The following is a 26,449-nucleotide window of genomic DNA, read 5'->3' as shown; positions in this document are numbered from 1 at the left end:
ACTACATATGAACAGTAATGAGCAAGGTAACTACATATGAACAGTAATGAGCAAGGTAACGACACATTTTTTCGTGCGTGCAGCCTGTTAAATCGAATTATAAGACGTTATCACGTCAAAAAAAGGAAAAACACACTTTGGTCAACAATTTTACATGATATGGGAATGAAAAAAAATAATAACAAAATTAAATTGCTATATCTTCTGTCCACAATTGGTTGGAGTCAAATGAATTGCATGAATCAATAGACCGCTTCTTTTCGCCAAGCCTCAGCAATTGGCGAATAGATGAAGCATCTGATATAAATAAACATATAATATGTTGGCAACGCGGGAAGAGAGCTGCCTTAAATTACATGTGCTGTTAAGGCAGTGCGTTATACCACTCTAATGAGCTATAGCCATACTCGCTAGCGGCGAATCTTGCTCGATAACTTTGTTGTTGCTTTCGCATGCAAATTTTTCGTTAAGTTAATCGAGCATAAAGATAGCGAGCGGGGAAATGGCGAATAGAATAGACCTAATATTTGTGAACTATTGAAGAACTTTATTGTTTTTATTCAATAGTCCGCATCACTCTAATCAGGTGAAGTGAAATGTTTTGAGCGTTTTTCGCTTTATATCGCCAATGAAATTAGAGGAGATAGGAATATCTGATTTATGGAATATCTAATAAAGGTAAGGACAAAATTAATAAAGCACCATATTTTACATATTTATTTATTTACATAGTTTTTGATTTGATTCTAGTTTTGTTTTATAAAAATATGTAAGTTTCAAACTTTGTACAAGAATAATAAAAATTTAAAAATGTTCAAACATTTTAATCAGAATTAAAAAAAAAACTAGTAAGGAATGCTAAATTCGGTCCGGATCGAACTTATATACCCACGCACATATTACAGGGTCCAGCACTCGAAGTGTAACCAATTAAAAAGGCCACACATTTAGTTCGCAAAATTACTTTTACTCAATTCAAAGTAAAAAATGTGTGAAAATAATACAAAATTAAGAGTCAATTTACTTTCGCTCGATATGACCACCTTTTGGCTTGAATTTGCCCTTGAGAGGGTCTAGAAACGAATCGCAAGCGGCCTGAATGTGACTTGCAGGTATTTTGGCCCACTCGCGGACAATGGCTATTTTCAGCGCCTCTTTTAGTTCAGACCTTACTGTCCAAAATGGATCAAAGAGAATAATCCATCGGATTCGCGTCTGGTGAATTTGAGAGCCTCTGTGTGGACTGGAACCCGCAAGGGAGCAAAGGGCGCGGTCGATCAAGAAACACTTGGAAAAGGTCGATGTTGCGTAAACTAGCAGATGCCGACATCGGACGGCGCAAAAACAACGGCACAGAACCGTGTACCGTGGAAGAGTCTTGTCGAGGCCCTATGCTCCCGATAGGAGTGAACTAGGAAAAAAAAATGTAAAGAGGTGCCTAGTGTTACACGGGGGTAAGAGGTTAACCTGCTACATTATTCACGCTAACGCGAGTTTTGCAAAGCAACTGAAGCTCTTTGTCTGCAATGGGTGATGGTTGGACTCCAATACCGACATTTGTAGACGGAGAGTTTATGAAGGTGGTAAGGGACTCTCGGTGAGGAAGTAGTATGTATGGTATGCATTGTCTGCTGAAAGAGATAGCTTTCTCTCTGGACTCGACAAAACACAATTACCGAATCTGAGGGCAATCTATCATTGTGCTTCGTCTGATGCGGTGATTTGCAGAAATAGAATCGGCTTATTGGTGTATCGATCAAGACGATAATGGGTAAATGGTATTATGCAATTGTTAGGCCAAGCGAAGCATCTACTGTATTCACCCGAGGTTTCGCGAAGTAGAAGCCGTGAAAACTGAGGGCGCCTGACAATAAATCCAGCATGTGGTTCAAATAGTTTGGTTCCTTCCCTGGGTGTACTAAGACTTCACAGGTCTTAAGGTAACTCCACGCATTGCACTGATTGCATCTAACCAAAGTTGAGTTCGAATGGAAACTTTGGCAAAAGCGCGAAAAAGAAGTTTCAAACACTAGATAAAACATAGCTGGAAAAATATGCGCCAGCGACGAAAGACGAGGAATGAAAATCACTGCACTAAACAGGGTCAGTTTACTGGCCATTGGTTGAGGGAAAACCTGATCCACTCCGGTAAGTGAAGCTCGGAATGTTGTGCTAGTTAATCATTCTCAAATGGAGCAATCCAGAATGCATTCAGGGAGGGTTGCTGGATATTTTCTCTACCGATGGGTCCAAGAATGAAATAGGGTCTGGAGCCGGATGTTACTTAAACGATAGGAATAAGTATCGCTATGCTATTCCAAAATGGTAACTGGCTTTCCTGAAAGTAGCCGAATGGATACTCGAGATGAGATGGAGCGGGAAACAGATTGGAATTTTCAGTGACAGTCAGGCTGCACTGAAGGCCCTGGAGTAAGCGAAATAAACCTTAAAGATAGTTCAAGAATGTAAGAAGAAGATTAATTCTGTCGCAATACAAAACAGGCTTGTACTTATATGGGTTCCAGGACACTCTGGTGCTCAAGGAAACGAAATTGCCGATGAATTGGCCAACCGCGGATCAGCGGTTCCCGCACAAGAGCCAGAACCAATAATCGGAATCAGTTCAGTTCCGCAGGAATCATGAATTGGATCAGCGATTATGTATGCAATTTACATAAAGTGCCTAGTGCCTGTCTAGAACGCTGCAGAACTGCAAAGTGTTTTGTGACAAGTCCGAACAGACAACTGCCAAACTGTCTACTAAAACTTGGAAGGAAAGACGTTCGGTTGATGGTCGGTATCATTACAGGACACAACGCATGAGTTTAGCACCTGACCACCATTGGAATCATTGAGGACCCGATGTGCCTGTCGTGCTTGGAAGAGGCGGATAGCACTGAGCATTTTCTCTGTGAGTGTCCTGCCTTTGCTAGAGCACGGCTACAAGTTTTGGGTTCCGATGTCGGGAGAATGGGTAACATTCGTTCTCTAAAACTGGAGGATATTTACAAATTTACAAAAGAATCTGTCAAATTCTCATAGGATTAACTATCTCTATCTCTGTCTCTATTCTCTCCTATCTATTTCTTTGATACTTTTCTCCTTCCCTCCTTGACTTTCTACCCACTTTCCAGGGCTCTACGTGCAATGGGATTTTTAGTCTGAGTGTTTTAGGAGTACCAAATTTCTTGGTGCTCCTTAGCTCGACCCAATAAATTTCATTTTTCAATTTCAATCAAGAATTATATTCTTTAAGTAATTGGGTACGATGACATAAATATGCGGGTTTATGTTACTTTCAGGCAGATATGCTTATGTGTTTTCTTATATTCACAAAACGAGGGCTTGGTCCACGAATGACTCGGATTTATATCTGGCCAAAAACGGTAGCTCCAGTTTTTCTCAGGAACAACAAAATCTATGGCATACTCCTTTTTATTTCAGCATTAATATTGACTGATTTATGTCAAAGAGATGTTAAGTCCATAAATTCGGTATGTCGTAGTATACAGATGCATTCATATATGTTGATTAAAGTTTTTATGTGTGTTACAAAGATTCTGATCAAAATGGAAATTTTCATTTATTCATAAGAAAGCGTTAAAGGAGAATTTAAGTTTTCTACACCGTATAATAGTGTCCCACAGGACAACCGCTTCAACCTAACCTAACTGAAGCTACATATGTATGTATGTATGTATAATATAGTTGTACCTTTATGGCCATCAATAAATATATGTATGCAAATGTATGTTAACATAGAAGTGATAGCTACGTCACTCCTAAAAGCCCTACAAAATTATTGTTGCTATTCCTCGGTGTTTTAAAATACCAGCTGCTGTCATAAAAACCAATGAAACCTATTTTCACTTAGAATGAAACAAATATCAAGGTATCACTAATTACTGTTACCAGTATCACAAACGAATGCCAACGGTTCACTAGCTCTACCTCCGAACATTTCTGTCTATATTTAAAATGAACTTTCGCAGCTGCTGTGCTACCTGAAAAAAAAGACCTCGTGGTCTCTCAACAAAATATGCCTGTATGTATATATAACAAACATATTTATAAGTATGCAATCACATGTGCATCGATATGTGTGTATAAGCATTCATCTACATACACGCATGCATACAACTGTATGTATGCATATTTTTAGTTCGACAAAGCTTGTGTTGGGACCGAGTATCTGATGTTGCCCAGACTCGGTCATCAGGCCTTTTCTTACTCAGCGCTCTATACACTCGATATGTATGACTCTGAATTAAATTACGTCTATTTTCTGTATGCCATTGATTTGTGGCTGTTCGGTTGTTCGCTTGATTACTTGGTCGAGCTCTGCACCCGAGGCTTGGACTCACTCAGTTGTCTCTTTCGTTGTGCGTTTCACTAGTCTTTATCGCCGTATTGGTGTCGCTCTTCGGCCGTCATCATCTACTGCTTTGCATGGAGCTTGTTCGGTCTGTTTTCTTGTACGGTGTGCTCAGTCGCTTGCCGGGTTCCTTGTAAATTTCACGTGTTTGGTCTCGTTTTGCAACAGTTTGCCGGTTTTTGCGTTGCCCCGTTTCATGGTGTTTTATGTTGTTGGTTTCGTGTATTTATCGTAAATTTTTTGGTAGTGTGAGTTTGTGGCTTTGCATTTGCTTTTGCCAAACGGTGAGTATACGACTGTATATACACGTGCAGATGTATGTACACGTAACAAGAGAATATTTTCATTTGCAATGCAGTGGGATTGTGTTTGTGCGAGAGAACAAATTTCTGTTATTGTTCTTATTTTTGCTATATCTGTTTCAATTCATTTACTTGTGTATTTTTTTGCCTTCATATGTAGGCTTATTTGGAGTTGAGTGGGGAAAACAAAAATTGCATACGAGCATCCACACACTTCGCCTTTTGGTATTGAAACAGTTGTGACCGACATGAAAAATGTAAGTATATACTTATCGTATTGAAATTGCTGCATTTGTAAATAATATTTAATTTATTGTTATTAACCGTTTTCACAAAAGAAAGGGGGATTCTCTAGATATTTAAAATAGACTTTACATACTATATGTAAGCCTGGGGATCTATTCGGAGATATGCATGTGCATATATGTATGTATGTATATGCATGTTTTTGACCTACAGTTTTATGCCGCCTCCCCAGCAGATGGTTTTTTTATGAGTAGCTTTTTCGTGACAGAAATACTCCTGAAGGTGCGTCATTGCATGTCGAGTTGCGACCGCTATTAGAAAAAATTTTTGAAGTGAAACTTCTTTTGCCTCCAAGGATGAAACGCTGTGAGGAGTAAAACTAGCATTTCATCGGCATGTGACGCTATGCCAGCGCCATCTGTTAAAAGACTGGCGTGGCGTGTCGTCATGAATGTAATGCGGTCGCCATTAGTAACGCGAGACGCGTCATAGAGTGTGTGTGTAGTTTTGAGCAAATCTTACAAACATATTTTGTTTTGTTGATTGATTTCTGTTAAATATGGCATCAAATCAAAAACGGAAACCGAAAACAGGTGCTGAACGGCAACGTGAGTATTTGGAGCGTAAAAAATTAAGAGCTACTGTTGAACACCGTGACAGTGAATCCTCCGGTTGTACGATAAGTGATAATTTGTCATCTGTGCATCAGGATATCGATGAAGAACATTTCTCCGTAAATCGATCAGTCGATGGGCGGTCATTTCATCAGTATCATGGACCTAATTATGTTGTGTGTGAAGCTATAGTTCATACAAACGATCCACTGCCATCAACATCGACTCATAGAGATTTCGTTTCTCCGATAGCACAATGTTCAAATGCGCCTGCAATAACGAGAACGAAAAAAAGCAATGCTCAAGTTTGCCGAGAATATCGTGCAGGAAAAAAAGCAGCGCGTGAAAATCCAGACAGTGATTTACATGAACTGAATACTGTGGACATGGCGGAGTGTACATCATCGGAAAATAATGCTCAACTTGTTGTAAGTGAATCCAGTTTAATAGTATCGATAGTTTCATTTCTTTTTATATTAAAATAAATAAATAATTCTGTTTAATAAAATTCCATTCCATGCTTTCCATGACTTCTGCATGCATTATATTGAAATAATAGTTAAATTATTGATTTGTTGATAAAAGAAGTTTCACTTCAATCGTGCGGGTTCCGTGAACTACCACACACTTTCTTTTTTTATGTCATTTTTGGTGTTTCATGCCCGAGGCTTCAAACCCGGGGACTACCGAATGGTATTCACGCCCAAACTATTCAGCTACCGCGTCCGCTACATACTATGCATTCAGAAATTTTTTCAACCTCCTTGAGTTGGTGTGCATGGAATTATAAGTACATATATAGTAATTATATTCTCTTCCATAGTTTTGCTTTCCTTCTCAAGTATTTCTGTTGCTGCTTGGTTCTTCATATTTTTAATTGAGTTAACCGTTCGCAATAGAAAAGTAGCGAGCTGGCAACTGCGTGAAAAATTTTTGATTAAACAATTTCAAGAAACTGGTTCTGCCAAGGATAGGAAAAGGACTGGTAGACCAAAACTGGACTTTCTTTTGATAATCGACTGTTTGGCGGATTTTACCCCTATACCTACTCATGGTCGACATTTAAATAATGCCATTTTTCACATATAATTGTTATGAGCCGTAATTTGAATAAAAATAGTGAAACCTTAGGTAGGTAGGTAGGGTGGTTGTCGTGAGACACACTTAGACCTTCGGCAGGTCCATTGTGATACCACTGGAAGTGAAACCTTAAAGAATTTAAATTTCTAAATATTTTATTTTAAAGCAATATCTAGGTGCGTCTTTTGAAAGACATTTTACAAACACATTGCCGACGTAGAGACTGAAAAAACCAGTTTCTTAAATATTTTCAAAAAGATAGCGACTATCAAACGGCTGATCAGGGTAATATTTTTCGGCGAAGAAAAGGAAAATAGCTTCATTTATATGGTTAAAATAATCGATTGTTATAATAAAGGGTTTTCCAATAACAGGTGTTAGGTGTTAAACAGGAGAGATGATTAACGATTTTTTATGGCCGGAATGGAATAGTATTGATCTGGAAAACGTTTATTTTCAACAAGACGGCGCTACGTGCCACCCAAGCAACGAAACCATTGATCTTTTCCGGACCGTGTTATCTCTCGAAGAGGTGATCACAATTGGCCACCGACATTTTGTGATTTAACACCTTGAGACTCTTTTCTTTGGGGCCACGTGAAAGAGAAGGTCTACGCCAACAGCCCAGGGTCGATTCAAGACCTCAAAGATGGAATTCGTGAGGCTCTCGAAGACATAGGGCAGCCACTTTGCAATTCAGTTATGGAAAATTTCATGAAAAAGATATTGTCCTGTAAGCGTGGTCGTGGTGGTCATATGCCCGATCTTATTTTCCACTATTAACGGCATACCTTCCTCTTTATAATGAAATAAACATCCGATCATTTACCATATATTAAAAAATAGCATTTTTCTTTGAATATTAAAATAACACCTCTTATTGGAAACCTCTTTTTTTAAAAGAATATAATTATTTCATGATCTTTTTGATTAAATAACCATTAGAAATAGATTTAATCTGGCGACGTCAAGGATTGCAGTCTATCAACCAAAATGTCGTGCTGGTGTCTAAATATGGCGTTATATAAATATAAAATAGCGGTCATAAGAACGTGTCTATTTTATTATTTTACAGCTATCACCTGTCATTACCGCTATAACAGCTGATTTTAAAAAACTGCCACTGCATTCTTGGGTTTTGGGCTGCATCTTCTTTCGTACGAATGCCCAATAATTACCCCAGTCCAAGGCGAAGCTATACAAAGTTTTGTCATTAGGCCAACTGATGGTTTTTTTCTACCTTAAAAGGTTAGGGAGGAACAGGTGGGGTAGGGACCATTACTTCTTAAGAAAATTCCCGATATTTTCTTAGCAATTTTGTCAGTTTGTAGAGGAAAAGAGAATGTAGCTCGTCCATTCTCAATACATCCTTACTTCATATTTACACACAGGTACAAAAGCGCATGATAAAAATATAGTAAAGTAGAACCATTGCCAGCACTACAAGCCCAAGATCTTTCACCAGAAAGCATACAAACGTCATGTAAAAACAAAGAATCTTAACATAAATGTAAGAAATCAATTTCATATTTTCCAAAAAATAAGGAAAAAATAAAATGACTTGTAGTTATAAGAAATGCACAAATACCAAATGCAATACAAAAATAAGAAAAACATCATATAAAATGTTGAAGCCATTGGTTTTACTTCGCAATGGCTACTTAATATTCTATATCTACATAAATAAATACATTTTTAAATAAGTGCACAGGAGCGAAGATGTGGCCACAGAATTCGCCAGTACGTGCGCTCCATTTTAAATTTTTTACACAAATATATGAGCCATATTTTTATCTGCATGTCATGTTTTTATCTGAAGAATTAAATTTTTAGTCGTCAAAAGTATGAACTTTGGCTAAAATTTCTGTGAGATAAAGTGTGATGTAGCCACAATAAATCTGGAAACATCGAGGGATGTCCAACAATCAGTTGTGATTCCATAATTCGCAGCAATCAATGTTTTTGGAAATAAGCCATCTGCTTGGAAGTTCATATTTCGGATTCAATGATCGTAAAAACTCCTTTAATCCTTTGTCGCCATGCTAAATGGGCGCAAATCCAACGTAAATAATTGCAATGGTTTTTGTTCTTGGCCGACGCATATTCAAAATTATGCCCTTACAAAATTCATCCTACAAGGAACGACAGTCACGTGGGTACTCGTTGCTCCAGCTTTTGACAACAGCTAAGTGTAGTGCCTCAACGCCAAAAGTCGAAGTAAGCTGATCAATGCATTCCTGTCTCGATAATCCACTTCAAAAGTCGTAACAAATCATTGCACGAAAATTTTCACGAGTTAATTCCATCTTTTGGGTGAAATATATTTTTCAACTCAGTGAAAAAAGCATAAAGTCGTAAGGAAAAACTTTATATTACAATATATGTAAGTTTATGCTAAAAATTACCAAATTTTCTATAAAAATATCGAATTACAGCTCATAGGGTTGCACAGCTGCAGGCTTAAAAATTAGAATAGCAGATAAATTACTATATAAATAAAATAAGTTTTATTATATTATATACTTTCTCAAATCTTAACTAAATAAAATAAATACATTTCATACAAATTTTAATAAAATATTCGACCATTCAGAACGAGTAATTACGTTTTGGTAGTGTTTTTGAGCGCTCAAAGCGAAAAAAAAATTATTTTTACAAAATAAAGGGTGTTTTTTTAGAGGTTAGGTTTTCAAGTTGGCACTACTTTTTTCGTAGATGGCCTTTTTGACAGCTGTCACTTGATTTATGCTCAGTTTGGTTTGCCATTTCATAATGAATAGACTTACACCTGAACAACGTTTGCAAATCGGTCAAATTTATTACGAAAATAATGGTTCGGTTCGCGCGACGCATCGAAGAAAATTTTGTTCAGCGATGAAGCTCACTTTTGGTTGAATGGGTATGTCAATAAGCAAAATTGTCGCATTTGGAGTGAACATAATCCACAAGCCATTGCTGAGACGCCGTTACATCCTCAAAAAGTCACTGTTTGGTGTGCTCTATGGGCAGAGGGAATCATTTGGTCCATATTTCTTTAAAAATGAAGCCGGCCATAATGTTACAGTCAATGGAGAGCGCTATAGAGCCATGATTAATGACTTTTTCGTGCCTGAATTGGACGATGTTGATGTGGACGACCTTTGGTTCCAACAAGACGGCGCTACATGCCATACAGCCAACGCAACAATCGATTTATTGAAGGAAACTTTTGGTGAGCGCATTATCTCGCGCCGTGGACCTGTGGCGTGGCCTCCAAGATCGTGCGATATAACACCGCTGGACTATTTCTTGTGGGGCTATGTAAAGTCGCTTGTCTACGCAGATAAGCCCGAGACGATTGACGTCTTGGAAGAGAATATTCGGCGCGTTATTGCTGACATACGGCCCCAATTGCTGCAAAAAGTGGTCGAAAATTGGGCCTCTCAGCTGGAATTTATTCGAGCCAGCCGCGGCGGCCACTTGCCCGAAATCATTTTTAAAACATAATGGCAAACCCTTATCTTTATAATAAAGCTAAATTCTTGGCCATAACATTAAATTATATACGTTTTATTTCATCTTGAAAACCTAACCTTTAAAAAAAACACCCTTTATATAATATTTTCAGTTAATTTAAATTCCTTGTTTGCGATCATCCCTTAACCTTTAATCTATTTCTATCGATAATACAGTCCAAGAAATTTATAAAAATTTAAGGCAAAACAAATAAACGCATCTAATTATGAAAAGAATGAAAGAGAAACGAAATCTACCGAAGACCGTGCCAATCAAATTTTAACACTTTGGCATTGGTGCATAATTACCAATCGACACTCCGCGCATGAAACACGACAATGATAGAACAAGTTTTTTCTATTAACGGTCGCCTCTCGGCAGGCAATGGCAAACCTCCGAGTGTATTTCTGCCATGAAAAAGCTTCCCATAAAAACCATTTGCCATTCGGAGCCGGCATAATACTATAGTTCCCTCCATTTCATGGTTAACAGATTTTTAAAGGTGTGACCAAGATCAGACCGTTAACTGGCTCTCAGCGATTTTGAAGGGATCAGCTGATTGGTTGACGCTACTGGGGTCATGATAGTTGTTTGCTTATGAAAAAATTGAGATTGTGTTGATGATATACGAAAAAAATCAACACAGTCTACACTTCCGTTACTTCGTCTGAACATCGACTGATTAGACGAGTTTGTGAATACGTGTGGAATGAGCGGGCAGAACTCTACTGCCGTGTCCCCGGCCAAAGTCATGGTGAAAAGAAATGAGAAAGTGTGCTCAATAACAGACCGTTATTCGCCTCTGAGCGAAAAACAAAAAACTGAGATTGCTTGGTGATATACGAAAAAAATTAACGCCATGTCGCTTCGTTGCCAAATCCCCTGTGCCGTGGCAGCCGAAGCTCCCCGCACAATTTGGTTTTGCATCGTAGCGGATGGCCAAACCTGGTACAACCTTTCTGAGAATATTTTAAAACAAGCCAAGAGATGTTTTAACCAAATTGCGTAACTTCGATCGAGCGAATAGTTCTGTTTAATTTTATCTTAACTCGAGTATCAGTACATTAGAATGGCTATAGTGAAGCGATTTTCGAAAACCAAAATGCTTTCGCAAGCAATAATTTGATGTGGGGGATAAAAAAAAGGAATACAGGAAATTCGTTAGAAAGCTCTCGAGCGATTCCGAGTGGCTCCGCGGTGAGCATTTAGTTTATGCAATTCGAATAGGTTGAATTTTTTTTTTTTAATTTTGGACATTTTAGACGTCTAAGGAGCGTCAATAATTTGCATTTCGTGCAATATTTTTAAAACGAAAAATATTTTTTGGTAATGTACTTTATTTAATTTTAACAGAGGAAGAGAAAGGTTTCGTATCAGGTTTTAGGAATTTTAAGTTTAGAATGAGCTTTTACTCATAAACTCGGCTACAAATACGATAAAATGCGCTTTAATTAAAGTATGTTTTATTTTATTTAGAGCTGACGCCAACTTGACTATTCTAAGCGCTATTATTTATTATTTAATCAATTCTCGAAAATATCAAAATAAGAAAATAATGATAATTTTTCGTCACTACTTATTGTATTTATACTCGTATACCGTTGATTAAATTCACTGGTGCTTGCTTAAACAATATTTAAAATATACTGAGAGTTCCATTGAAATGTGACTACTTGCGTTTACTTTGCGAGGTCTTATTTATTTTAAAATATCTTAAGTTCGTTAGCACTTTTTATTTTGTTGTTTTTGTTTTTAGATGGAAACATCGCCAGCTATGAAAAAATATTTGCTAAAGGAAACAGAAGATAGAATATAGAGGGTGTTGCCAGAGCAAGATTATACGAAGATGTGGGCTTCTTTCCCCTAAATAATCAATGTCGAACTTCAAAAAACAATATACAATTAGCCTTCGCCAATAAAATAATATTGAAACTATTGGGTTGGCAACTAAGTAATTGCGCATTTCACTCATAGATGGTTTCAGTTGAATTTTTAGGCTTTGCAGACGTAGTACAAATGTAAAACACATTTTGTTATTTGATAGTTGACAATTCAGCTGTCAATCAGTACAAAAAGTTTTTTGATCGGTTGCGTAGTTTTCGTTTGGCGTTCGTTGAAAAATGGAAAATCAAAAGGAACATTTTCGTCATATTTTGCTTTTGACTTCCTCAGAGGGAAAGCCGCATCGCAAGCTCATAAAAAGCTTTGTGCTGTTTATGGTGACGACGCCTTAAAAGAACGGCAGTGTTAAAAAGTGGTTTGCCAAATTTCGTTCTGGTGATTTTTCACTCAATGATAAAAAACGCTCTGCTAGTCCAGTTGAAGTTGATGGCGCCCTAATCAAAGCAATAATCGATTCGGCTCGTCACAGTGCAACACGTGAGATTGCAGAGAAGCTTCATGTACGAGGGGTGCCTTTTATATGTCGGGATTAGAGAACAAAAACAAATTTTAATCATCGAAAATCACTTTATTGTTTTTCAAAATATTCTCCATGAAGATCTATACACTTTTGCATGCGTTTGAACCAATTGTCGAAGCACTTTTGCCACTCTGAATGAGGTACCTCCAAAACATGCATTCTGAATGCCGCAACCGCTTCTTCATTCAAGTGTCGAAAAACGTTGACCTCTCAGTTTGTTTTTTACGTACGGGAATAAGTCAGGACTATACGGCGGATGACCCATTAATTCGATGTTTTGGGTGCTCAAAAATGCAGTTGTTTGAGCCGATGTGTGAGAGCTCGCATTGTCCTGGTGAAGAGTGATCCGGCTTTGGCGATTTGTTTTCCTAATTTCTTGGAAGACAACTGGCAAACAAATGGTTGTGTACCGCTCAGAATTTACTGTTCTGCGTTGTTCTAGTGGTACGGTTGCGACATGTCCAGTTTTTCCGAAAAAACAGGCGACCATTTGCTTGGAAGTGCTTCGTGCGCGAACAACTTTTGTTGGATTTGGCTCATCTTGAAACACCCATACAGTCGACTGCTGTTTACTTTCGGGCTCATACGCGTAAATCCATGATTCATCACCTGTCACGATGTCATAGACGTGTTTCGAAGCCCCGCGATCGTATTTTTTGAGCATTTCCTTCGACCAATCGACACGAGCCTTTTTTTGTGCGATTGACAAATTGTGTGGGATCCAACGCGAACAAATTTTTTTGGCAGTCAAATGTTTATGCAATATTGAATGTATGCTGGTCCCACTAATGCCTAAGATTGTCTCAATCTCACGATAGGTCACATTACGATCTTGCAATATCAGTTCGCGCACAGCATCAATGGTTTTCGGAACAACAACTGATTTTGGACGACCTTCACGAAATTCGTCTTGGAGTGAACTATGACCACGATTGAATTCACTGGTCCTTGATGGAACTTCATCGCCAAAAAATGAATTAAGTTCATACATGCAATGTTGCTGAGTTAATCCACGTCGAAAGTTGTAAAAAATAATCGCACGAAAATGCTCACGATTTAATTCCATTTTTGGGCCGAGATGAATCTTTTAAGTTACTGTAAACAACACAAATAGCGCTGGTATTTCAAAACGTTCTGAGTACGTAAAAGCCAAAAAAATGTCAAACTTTGCGATACAGCTGTCAGTTGCCAGATTGCAACACCAGGGTTGCCAAATCCTGCCAAATAAAAGGAACCCCTCGTATCACATGCATGCATTGAAAATCACTTAAAACAACTTGGCTATGTTCAAAAACTCGATACTTACGAATTGAAAAAAACGCATTAACAGCTGCGATTTGCTAAAGAAACGTAATGAAAATTATCCACTTTTAAAACGACTGTTAACTGGCGATAAAAAATGGGTTGTTTACAACAATATCAAGCGGAAAAGATCGTGGAGCAGGCCAGCTGAACCAATACAAACAACATCAAAAGCTGATATTCATCAAAAGAAGGTTTTGTTGTCAGTTTGGTGGGATTACAAAGGAATTGTCTACTTTGAACTCTTACCACTCAACCGAACGATCAATTCTGATGTCTACATTGAACAATTAACGAAATTAAGCAACGCAGTTGAATAAAAGCGGGCCGCATTGACAAATCGAAAAGGTATTGTATTCCATCAAGGCAATGCAAGGCCACACACATCTTTGGCCGCTCGGCATAAATTATTGGAGCTTGGTTGGGATGTTTTGCCACATCCACCATATATGTAGTCCTGACCTTGCACCATCTGATTACTTTTTGTTTAGATCTTTACAAAACTCCTTGAATAGTAAAAATTGATGATGATGTCAAATCGCACCTGATTCAGTTTTTTGCTAATAAAAACGGGAAGTTTTATGAACGCGGGATTATGATGTTGCCTGAATGATGGCAAAAGGTCATTGATCAAAATGGGCAATACATTACAGAATAAAGCTATTTAGTTCCATGAAAAAATTGTCTTTGATTTTCTAAAAAAAAATCCGCAATTACTTAGTTGCCAACCCAATATTTTACATTTAACCGTACTTATGTATTTTTGTAGATTTAAATTTAAGTCTTGAAATCCCACCAATGACATACAAACATTATATATGTATGTACATACAACACACAAGAAAAAATAGAATGTACAAGGTGGCACAAAATATACTTCCTATTCTGTTTTTTAATAACTTTTTTACCTAATAAAATAATGGTTCTGAGTGATGGAAATCACTCCACTGACTTTTACGCGCTCCATTGCTTGTCTAGTATAGGGTTTTTCAGTAAGAGCGCTTCAACTTTTGAACTTTTTTGAATAAAACACAAACGGTTTGACTTTTTTAACTAATTTTTTTTTATTATCGAGTTTGAACATATACATTTAAGTATGAAATTCGATTTCTTTTGCATGACCACTGCACGTTTTACGAAGTCCAATCGTTGAACCCAATTTTCGACCACTCTTTTGCATAAATCGGCCGAAATTCCAGCAATTTCGCGTTCAATATTGGCTCTGAGCTCACAAATCGTCGTCGGCTTGTTACTGTAGACCAATGACTTCGCATAACCCCAAAACGGGACCGCTTGCTAAATGGACCGTAAAATGGCCGTAATGCTCTTAAAGTAGCAGCAACAGAACGATTATTTTCATAAAAAATTTGCACGATTTGCAATCGTTGCTCAAGTGTGTAGCGTTCCATGATGAAATGTATACTAATGAAGTTTACAAATGACAAGCGAAAAATAAAAAATATTGCGTCGTTCGCCCTCCCTATCGGAAAAAAGTTGAAGCGCACCTATTGAAAAACCCTATATATTTGTAGACAACAGCTGTCTAGTTAACAAATGTCAAATATGATTGATGTACGACGCCATTTGCCAAAATTATTAATATTCCGATAGGCTGATGAATTTCTCGCCACCTTGTATAGATTAGATTTGTAGGTGGTTTGACAAGTCCAAGCACTCAGTCAGTAGACCATTGATAGATAGATTTCAGTACAAAAAATAGAGATAGGAAAGATAAAGAGTGGGTGGTAAGTCGGATAAATTAGTTTGATGTCACTCTTCCACAAATCTCTTGGATTCATTGATGAATTTTAAGAGATCCGGAAGAGGAAGATTACGAACTTTATCCATACTCAGTATATCGCAACCCAATATCCTAAGTCTGACTCTGAAAAATGCAGGACAGCTACAGAGAAAATGCTCTGCAGTGTCGTCATTCTTAAGACAGGATATGCATATCGGGCTGTCTATGACCCCCATGGTAGTCACATGCTGACCACAGACGTTGTGCCCTGTGATTACACCCACCAGTACTCTCAGGTCCTTTCTGCTGAGTTTTAGGAGAAAGGTCGCTATTTTCCTGTTTGGTTCTTTCACAAAGCACTTGGCTACTCTGCACGAGTTCAACTCAGACCAACGTCCTCTATGGGTAGACCTCATGAAGTCGTCAATCCATAGTTGAATCGATGCGGAATTGACACCTAAAAAGGATTCAGCGCCTAGTAGCATACTTGCACAGCCTTCATTTGCCAATTTATCAGCTAACTGATTCCCTGTAATACCACAATGTCCAGGCACCCAAATAAGACTAACATTGTTGTGTTTTGCAACACTGTTCAATTTTGTCTTACATTTACCGACTAACTTCGAAGAGCGGCGCGGGTTAGCAAGGGCTTTCAGTGCAGCTTGACTGCCACTACAAATTCCAATACTGTTGCCCCGCCACTTTTTCTCAATTAGCCAGTACGCCACACTCAAGATGGCATACACTTCCGTAAGGAATACCATGGCCAGCTGTCCTGTGGCATAGGAGTACTTAGTGTCTTCGTCTAAGTACCATCCAGATCCGCCTCCATCACTGGTTTAGGATCCGTCGGTGTAGAAAGTGTGCTGATATCCCGTTAATAGGTTCTCTGGACTTAACCATTGATCTCTATCGGGGATCAAAACATCATACTTCCTGCCGAAGCTAACGACAGGCACCCGATTGTCCACTGGCATCAAGACCAGTGTGCACCGCTCCGACAACTGGTGGTAATTATATCTGACAGTGGCCACTGCTTACTTCATTTCACCAGACTCAGTTTAACTTGAGCCTGTACGCCGCCTTCATTGCTTCCTTTCGCATTTGAAGAGGTTGCAAGTTCAGAATGGCATTAAGGGCATCAGAGATGTCGTACTCATGGCACCTGTGATACCCAAGCACACACTTCTCTGTAGCCTGTTTCATGGTTTTACTCTGGAATTAACCATTGTGGCACAGAGGCGGATTTAATAGTGGGTCTAATCAGGGTGAGGTACAGTCAGTGCAGTATCGCCGATCTTAGACCTCATGTCTTGTCAAGGTTCTATTACACTGCCAGAAGACTTTTAGTGTTCGAGTGACCGTCTGCTCGTCGTGCTTCTTCCAGCTAAGCTTACTATCTAGGATTACTCCTAAATATTTAACCTCAGAAGACAGTTGCAGTGTTACCCCTTTCAATTTAGGTAGTAACAGGCCTTTCATATTGCGTTTCCTAGTGAAAAGCACTAAGGTACTTTTGTAGGATTGTAGGATAGGATAAGAGTCCAATTTAGATGATATAATTTTCTTTTTATATTCCTTCCTCAGCTTTCGGTAGGCAGTCCAATCTCCTTCCAACTGAGTTTTAAGAGCTCTGTTAAGAAGTTTCCTGGAAGTTTTCCGGAGTTTCGAGAGTTCGGCGATGTACCAAGGTACTGTCTTACCCTCTTTTCTCCTACGTTCCGGGCACACCTTATTGTAACACTCGATCAAAGTTTGCCCCAATGAGTTTGTGGCTTCTTCAATCGCAGTTATTGTTCGGAGTTTGGGAATATCAAGTTTCGGAACATTTAGTGAGGAGGATTCCGGCCTGCTGGGGTCGAGATTGTCTCGGCCGCAAGCCTGAACTCTATATAACGTTGGTCCAACAGGGAATTTTTATCGAGAACTTTCTATATTTCATATCAATCACTTCCTGCCTTCTGCTGGTCACAAAAGTCGGGCGGGTGCCAACGTCCTGGCGAGTGCCAATTGTCTCTACTTCTTTCCCCTCTAATAGGTACTTTATTTTGACTGCAACTATGTCTTGACAGCAGAATTGTCTTAACAAAGTGCAATCAACCGCTTTCGGGTTGTAATACACGTACGCGGACGGACTTCTCCCTCTTTATACAAGATAGACCCCCACTTTATACCTCCCAAGCCTTGTATTTGTCATTTAGACACCCATGGTTTTTTAGTTAATATTATGTGAGGATTTGTGTGCAGTTTCGCTTGACTGTGGCATAAAAGAGCTGTAGCCGATATGCTATGCTGCAAGTTAATTTGCGTAAATGAAATATTTGATGACATATGGACACCCATAATTCCAATCTTACACTTTTCCTATACATGATTCGAGGACGGTAACTAGTATCCCTCCCAGATTCAAATATAGGCGCCTTCCATACCTCCTCGACCGTATGACCTTCAACGATTCTGGATCCACACCAAGAACCAATTGGGAACAGTTTCCATATTAAGAATCCGTCCCCGCTTCGGTATAGTGGTATGATCTGCAGTGCTTCATACCAAGTCCCTCGTTCAGGGCATGGAGCCTAGAGATGATCGCATGCGGCTCCCTTGGAAGCCCAGGAATCAGCATGCTCACCCCCACCAGTTTTTGAATTTTGTTCGTTTACCGAATGACAAACTTACATCCTTCAAACGCTAGCATTGCAGCCACAGTTTTGGTCAGCCATTCGAGCGATTGAGTGTTTGAGCATTATACCTTCAAGATACCTTGCTTAACTCTCATTCGTTCGAATCTAGGGAGGGAAGTCGCTTCCCAGACTTGACTGTCAACAAAATCCAATTGTTTTTGGGACAATTGGATATGCCCATCGCCATAGATCTCCACTAGGCGGACTCGGTTTCGCGCTCACTACTGCGCTCTTAGCCCCCGTGGCACTCGTTCCACTGGATTCGTTAGTACTACTGCCAGGTACGTGATTGCTGCAAGAGGCTCCTCCTGCAGTCACTACAACCTGTTGCCTAAGGTTGCTTACTTCGGATTCCGGTTTATTACCCTTCCGCCTTTTCTACTTCCTCTTGCCAACTGGTGCGCTCACCGTCGCTTCATCTGTCAAGGTGGCTGGATCAGATGGGTCATATCAGATCTGTTCCTCTTGCCAGATTCGGCTTTTAGGAGTGGACGAAGGCAGATGAGCCGCAACTCCGGCTCGCGTGGCAGTGCCTCTGCCTTTGCGTCTTTTTCTGCCTATTAGACAGATTTTCTCCTGAAGCTGGCATCCGTTCCGCGGCCATTGGTGCGCTGGTACTTTCTGAGCGTGAACTCGGATTAACCATAGCTCCAACAGTCGTCGAAACTGGTGCCAGGACAGGACCCAATTTGGTTTTCTCAGTCGTGGTGACATGACAGGCAGGGGTTACCTGCGTCATAACCACGTCTGCGTCCTCCAAATTGCCTCCCGAATCAGACGCTTTCTTTATAGCCGTTAGTGCAATGATACTTTTCGGATTTGTATCCAAATTAAGCACGTTACTTCCGTCCGTAGAAGAAAGCGTCAGAACACTGAGAGGTAAATGAGTTAGCGCAACCTCCCCAGGATCAGCTAAAGGGTTTGCAAGGGTCGCCTGCATCACCATTGCTTTCGCTGGTTCCGCTGAGCCAAGCTCATTTTCGCCCAGTAACAGGCTCTCTATAGAGCTACGTATAGAGCCTGACGAGGATGCACCATCCAATAGGTGTCCATCCTCAACCAGTAGTTTGCTTCCTCCAGGGCCCTGATTTTCAACCTTGGTCGTCGTGGTGGTGAATGAGTTTTGGGCCTGCACAACCAGCGGGAGGATTACCACAAGTGTGGGTACCCCGTGCAGAGTAGTCCTTATTTGTACTCATTTCCATTTGTGTAGTGGCCCTGTTAATACTCTACTCTTCAAGGGAGCCACTGTTGAAGAGCAACCCGTTATCGACAGTTCAAGTCTAGATCCATAGTGTTCTGTTTTAACTCGGTAATCACTCTTTTTGTCATCCGACAACAAGGGATCTTACTGAGTTAAGTAGCAGGGTTACCTCGCGCTGGATGTGATTCCTCATCACGCACTAACGGTCTTGGCTTAGTAGAGGCTATGGAGTTGGAATAACCATCTGTATTGCGCTTATCTACGACCTGTGCCGTCCTCATAGTGGTCATAGTCAGTCCTAAGAAAGACTCATACAGTGAGAACAAACACTTAACTCACCCACCTTGTATGAAAGAGGCAGTAGATGAACTACTTAAGAGTGTTGCAGCAAAGATACGTCTAACGTGGCGATGTGTGTAAAGAAGTTTATAAGAAATTATGTTTTATTTTGTAATTCCAAACTGTTGAAACGTGGGCTGCTTTTTTTTTTTTGAATATTTTACATAAATAATTAACAAAAAATATTTTACAATTCATTTTATTATTTATACTTATTTACTACTGTGGGCAAAAAGTAAGGTGAATTTATTTGTCAAATTTCGTGGGATTAAAATTTCGCTGTAGTTATTTTTTTCATGAGTTGGCAGCACTGTTAATAACATCTGGGCCAACTTTCATGTGAATGTCATTATCAGTAATATATTTACGCTTGCGTTTACCAAACGACCAAGAGTGCATTTTTCGATTTTTACAATGTCTGATTTGATTGAGCAGAGAAGTGCCATCAAATTTTGTTTGCGGAATGAAATTTCGGCTGCGGAAACGTTTAGCATGTTGCAGAAGGCATTTGGTGATTCGACCATGTCGCAGAAAAATGTTTATAAGTGGTACAAAGACTTCAAAGAGGGTCGAGAACGTGTTGATGACTTGGAGCGCTCCGGACGACCATCGACGTCAACAGATGACCAACACGTCAATAAAGTGAAGGAGTTAGTGCTCAAAAATCGTCGGTTGACTGTTACTGATATGATCGGAATATCAGAAGGATCTGTGAAACCCATTTTGAAAGACCATTTGGGCCTACGAAAAGTCAAATCTCGTTTGGTACCGAAAACTCTCAATTTCTTGGAAAAAGTCGTCGCGTTGATGTGTGTGAAACAATGCTTTCAGACTATCAGGACAAGCTCAAATGCATAATTACGGGAGATGAGACTTGGATTTATGCTTACGACCCTGAAACAACCGACCAATCAAGCGAATATCGTGCTAAAGGCGAGGCCAGACCGAAAAGAGCACGTCAAAGTCGTTCAAAAATAAAGGTCATGATGACAGTGGTGTGGTGCACTATGAATTCCTTCCACCTGGCCAAACTGTTAATAAGGAATATTATTTGAGCGTTATGCGTCGTTTACGTGAAGCAATTCGTCTAAAAAGACCAGAATTATGGGCCAACAACTCTTGGTTTTTACATCACGATAATGCACCGTCTCACACTGCACTCATTCTTCGTGACCATTTCGCCAAAAATTCAACGCATATCGTTCCGCAACCACCGTATTCGCCTGATTTGGCTCCGTGTGACTTCTGGCTATTCCCAAAACTCAAGAGACCACTCCGGGGAACGCGTTTCGAGTCGATTGAGGAGTTAAAAGCTGAATCGAAGAAGGTGCTGATGGCTATACCGGAAATGGACTATTTGGCATGTTTCGGGGATTGGAAAAATCGTTGGCATAAGTGAATTTCATCGAGAGGGGATTATTTTGAAGGGGATGAAATTGATTTACAAGAATAAATAAAGATTTTTCATTTTACAACCAAATTCATCTTACTTTTTGCCCACAGTAGTACATACATATATATGTTATATACGTACATGTATGTATATGCATATATATATACATGTACATATACATGCATATACATATGTATACTCGTATACTTAGATTTGTGCTTTAACGCACTCGTCTGCACACGGCGATGGCTCCAAAGTAAAAGAACGAGCTTTCTTCGTTCGCTTTACATACTTTGGATCGAACTCGTGAAGTGCAGGGCAAATATGCATTTTTTAGTGCTTACTTAAATAGTTACTGATTACAACGCAATTGCACTGCGTTGTAACACAAACTTTTGACGTGACAACGGCCCCTATTATGAGCAACATTCGATCTTCGACTGTAGCCGAAAGTGCTGATCGAACGAATTTTCATTTGGTATTATGGTGCTCATTCGTTGAAGAATAGGACTATTGTGAATTTCGATCGCTCGACGCATTTACAATAGATAATTTTTTCTCAGCTAATACAGCAAATCAAAATAAAAGAAAACCCGATTGTGTTGAAATTCTTTGCTAACATTATTTTTAAAAGTTAAAAAAAGTAATTTATGTGAAAATGTGTACAACGGAGTTGTGGTTCGACGATTCATCGGACGATGAAAGATTAGTGGAACTAGCTAGAAGTAGAAAACAGTTGAGGGACGCCTCCAACCCCCTAGAAATGGCTTCCACTGAGTAAGTTCAGAATTTTCAAAATGTGTTGACGTACTTAATATTACAGAAATTTGCTTACAGATTTTTAAAGAACTTTAGATTATCTAATATTTTAAAGCTAGCCACAGTTCTGCGATTTTGTGCTCAGGGATCGTACCAATTGAGTATTGGTAATGAAGGTATGATAGAACTTGCTCAACCCACTGTGTCTGTTGTGCTATCAGAAATAATAGATGTCCTGGAAAATTATATTTGCCAAAGATGGGTAAAATTTAGTAGCACAGAGGCTTATCTGCAACAAAGAAAAGCACATTTTTATAGCAAATACCCAACGATGATGCTGAAGATATTGAAGTGGAGTCAAATAACGGAGAAGCAGAAAACATAAGAAATGAAATTCTTAGAATATTATAGAAAAATCTAAAAAGTATTAAATAGAAACCTTTATGCCACAGTTTCTGTTTTATTTTTGTTATAAATTTTCTTTATTCAGTTATTCGTTATTCGAAAAAAATATGTATTTCAGTTCTACGTATTTCAATTTGCTATTTAGTTCAAAATCAATCTCATTTCTTTAATAGAAAACATTAATTCATTTGTTCAACCTACTTTAAATAATATATATACAGTCTTTTCCTTATACTAATATAAAACAAAAAATATCACTTCAGTTTCCTTAACACTAAGTATAAAAATTATTTCGATAGCAATTTCTTTTTGATCTCTAAAATCGCTACTTTTAATTGTAGTTTTGATCTGCGGTCTTGTTGCTTCCTCAGAACTTCTTCTTTGTAAACGCGCAATTTCTCCCGTTTTAGTTGCAAGAGTTCGTCGGTTGCGTTTTTTTTTAACTCGTAATTTTTTTTGAGTATTTCGCTGTTTCTGCAGCACTTTGCTTGATTTTGTGCAATGTAGATATCATTTGTTCATAAAATTGTTTTTGGCCATCAGTCTGCAACTCCAGTAACCTCAATCTCTCTGCTTTTTGAGACTTTTTGTTTGTTCTGGTTTTTCCTGCTGGCTCCTTGTGAACATTTAAATTTAAATCGACTTCACTTTCCTCATAGTTTTGGACCAGAAGCTCTGGGCTGGGATTTGACGCGGACAAAACTGTGAACTAGTCACTGGTAGTTGTATCCAGGGCAAATTCCACCCCAGGCGGATTTATGCAGACATCAAATTGCAGCAAACCGATTATGCTTTCTTCAGTATTTGAAAGTCCCTGAAGTTTGTTAGGGCCCCCTCCTGTTGCTCGGAGCTCAGCTTTGTTTTGCGACATTTTTTTTTTCGCTTTTGACTTCATGTCAGCCCATACCTGCCAAGGGAAAAATGTACTTATATAAACATCACACAAAAAAAAAACATTATTAACCTTAATCCATTTTGCTGCCGTTCTAATTGGTGGTCCCATGCATGTACTTTGCTGCAAATCCCTTTTGCAAATTGTGGATTCTCTTCCATTAATGCAACTAGTTTTTCTAGTTGCTGTTTGGTACTCACGACGTTCGACCTGCATAAAATTAACAAAATTAGTATATATTTATTATTTGGTTACTATAAAACTATAAATAATCGCAAACAACTTACATTTTAACAAGTTTACCCACAATACGCAACACAGTCGAAAGCAAAACTGCATTCGACTCTAAATTCGGTATTCAACGAAAATTTCGACAGGGCTGCACCGCTCATAATACCAAATTGACATTCGATTTTCGATCTTCGACAACCAACGAATATCGAAGATCGAATGCAACTCATAATAGGGGCCAACGTCTTATAATTCGATGGAGCTGGCTGCACGCACCAAAAAACATGACTCACGCGACGTTATCTTGCTCTGAGGCGTTCCATTTAAGGCTTGAAGTGCAAGCGAGAGCGCGGAACGAGCGATAAAAAGGCACAATCGGCCTCTGCGTTCGGCAACGTTCGACATCTGTCTCTCTCCTACTTGAGTGAGTGATGCGCCCGGACAACTGCTATACAATAATACTATGTAGACTAATTCAAAGCGCCCCTCAATTTCACCCAATAAGGAATCAGAGCCCATTTTTTCGACATTTCGCTACTAAACAACTTCACACTGATTCAGTTAAAATAATAATGTATAATTTACACGTTTTCGTTAAGTGTGAAGTGCAGTGAAAAGTGAATGTGGTGTCAATTGTTTATAGCAACGATAATTGCGGCGATAAAGGTAATGAATCTTTCGATATTGAATATATGTTCAGTGATATATTGTCGAATATTCGTGCTTTCATCATTTAAATAAATAACATCGGTCCACTAGTGCAGCGATTATAGGTTATGCTCTAATTGACAAACCTATACAACAATAAGTTAACAGAACTATTTCACGATGAGTAAAAAATCAATGGATTTACTATTCGATTGAAATAATTATCGAGCGTAGCTACGATTTCAAAAAATTAAAACATAAATGTTAAATCTTCCACATATCATAACAACATGTCTGAAATGACAGGTTGGACCAGCCAGCCGTCAAAGGGAACAATTTTCTCCTAAATCAACCACATTGAGGAGGGCTTTTTGAAAGCTAGAGTTACAAAAATTTTAATGTTTCCAAATTTTAAATTTTAAATTTAAGATTTATGAACAATAATTTAATCACAGATTATTCTTATAGTAAATTATTCAAAAATATAACAGTGATATACTCGTAACAAATTACAATTAAATTTTCAAAAATAATTGAGTAACTAATTGAACAGCAACTTTTATTCAGTTTACTAGCTGAAAGAAATAATGTTAATACAAAATGTATTATGATAAAATAATAAAATCAAAAATTAAATTTTAACAGTCGAGTAGAAATTGAAACAATAAATTTTATTCAAGTATTTTGTAAATTTAAAATGATTTTCTGAACGAAAGAATTTTATGAAAAACTTTTCTAAATTGTTTCGAACGCCGATCATTTTGCAGAACCGCTTACAATCGCACCATGGAAAAACAACCTGACGAACTAGGGGATGTCACGAATGAGCCACTACCTTCGATGAGTGAACCCATGGAGGTTCAAGATGCTGTAACATCTACTTTAGCAACGCCATTCGCGCAGCCAATAATCACTGCTTCAAAATCGAAAGCACAAAAACAACGTGAGTACAGACAGCGTATCGCAGCATCTAGAACTCCTGCGCAGGCTGCTGTTGCATCTACCTTTGCGACGCCATTTGCAGAACCAATAACTGCTGCTCCAAAAACAAAGGCACAAATACAACGTGAGTACAGACAGCGGATTGCTACATCCCAAACTCCTGCACAGAAAGCAGCTGCAAGAAAAGCACGTAATGCAAGAGATCGAAACAACAGATTACGCCAAACTGCTAACTTGGTTATTGCCAGTGGTTCTCTAGAAGCGACAACTGCTGCTCCAAAAACAAAGGCACAAATACAACGGGAGTACAGACAGCGGATCGCTGCATCCAAAACTCCTGCACAGAAAGCAGCTGCAACTACTGTACAACCAAGTACTTACTCAGCTCAAATTGAAGTTCAGGCACAATCTACTTGGAACACTAAATGGGCATCATTAATCGAGGTGGCTCAAAATTGGTCTTTTCATACTGTCTTTGAATAATTTTTCTACCTATAAAAAAGTAATTTTGAGCGATGGAAATCTTTATTTTGACCTTTACGCGCTCCATTGCTTGTCTATTTGTATACTGCAGCTTCCTATTTCAAAAGGGTCGAATAGGATTGATGTATCATACGGCGCCATTTGCCAAAATTATAAATCTTCCGATAGGCTGATGAATTTCGCGCCACTTTGTATCAAAGAGACGCCCTTTGTTAATTGTTGAATAACACTAAAAGTATTTGTCGGATTCACTTCAAATTTTAACACAATATTTGTAAGATATTATAGATACTTTACGAAAAAGCCAAAAATTCAATTTTTTGAAACTACCCCTAACCTCATAAACTGGCAAAATTCTATTGACTATCAAAATCAATAACCAGACTTAACACGTTCCCTGTCCCAATACAAAAATGCAAAATTGACCGACAAGTCCAATATTTCACAACGTAAACATGTCATATAATCGGTTCTCGTCAATATTACGTTGCTGGCACTTTGTTGATAATGAAGTTCCGAGGGATCAAAACGAACGTCTATACAAAATAAAACCACTTTTGGACCTTGTTATCAATAACTGGAAGAGCTTACTAATACCTGGTGAATGTATCGTCATTGACGATTCGATGATGCCGTTTAGAGGCAGGATATCTTTCCGTCAATACAACCCATCAAAAGCTCATAAATACGGCTTGAAAATCTATAAACTGTGCACAGAAGAGGGTTTTGCCTGGAATTATGATATTTACATAGGGCGTGACCCCGATATTGCTGATTTTGGTAAGCCTGGGAGTGTCGTAATAAGAAATAATTAAAAATAATTTGTGATTTCTGGGTACAATAAAAATATTTTTCGTATGTCCCGGCGTTTTTCTTTACTTTATTATCGTACCAG

The 26,449-nt window shown here is 38.7% G+C and overlaps 1 protein-coding gene across 2 annotated transcripts in view; it reads left to right on the top strand.

The window, feature by feature from the left end:
* Window positions 1–4,361: 4,361 nt before the first annotated feature.
* Window positions 4,362–26,449, top strand: part of LOC129242993 (uncharacterized) — a 30,390-nt gene continuing 8,302 nt past the window's right edge. The window contains exons 1-3 of one of the 2 annotated variants that reach the window (XM_054879994.1): window positions 4,362–4,659; window positions 4,838–4,934; window positions 24,897–25,515. In XM_054879994.1, the coding sequence (XP_054735969.1) occupies window positions 24,916–25,515 (600 nt within the window). In that variant the 5' untranslated portion in view covers window positions 4,362–4,659; window positions 4,838–4,934; window positions 24,897–24,915. The remainder of the gene's footprint in view (window positions 4,660–4,837; window positions 4,935–24,896; window positions 25,516–26,449) is intronic. The other variant, XM_054879996.1, reaches the window with a different exon arrangement.

This window comes from Anastrepha obliqua, chromosome 3 (genome assembly GCF_027943255.1).
Source record: "Anastrepha obliqua isolate idAnaObli1 chromosome 3, idAnaObli1_1.0, whole genome shotgun sequence".
NCBI classification, from domain to species: Eukaryota; Metazoa; Arthropoda; class Insecta; order Diptera; family Tephritidae; genus Anastrepha; species Anastrepha obliqua.
This window is presented reverse-complemented; position numbering and strand designations above follow the sequence as displayed.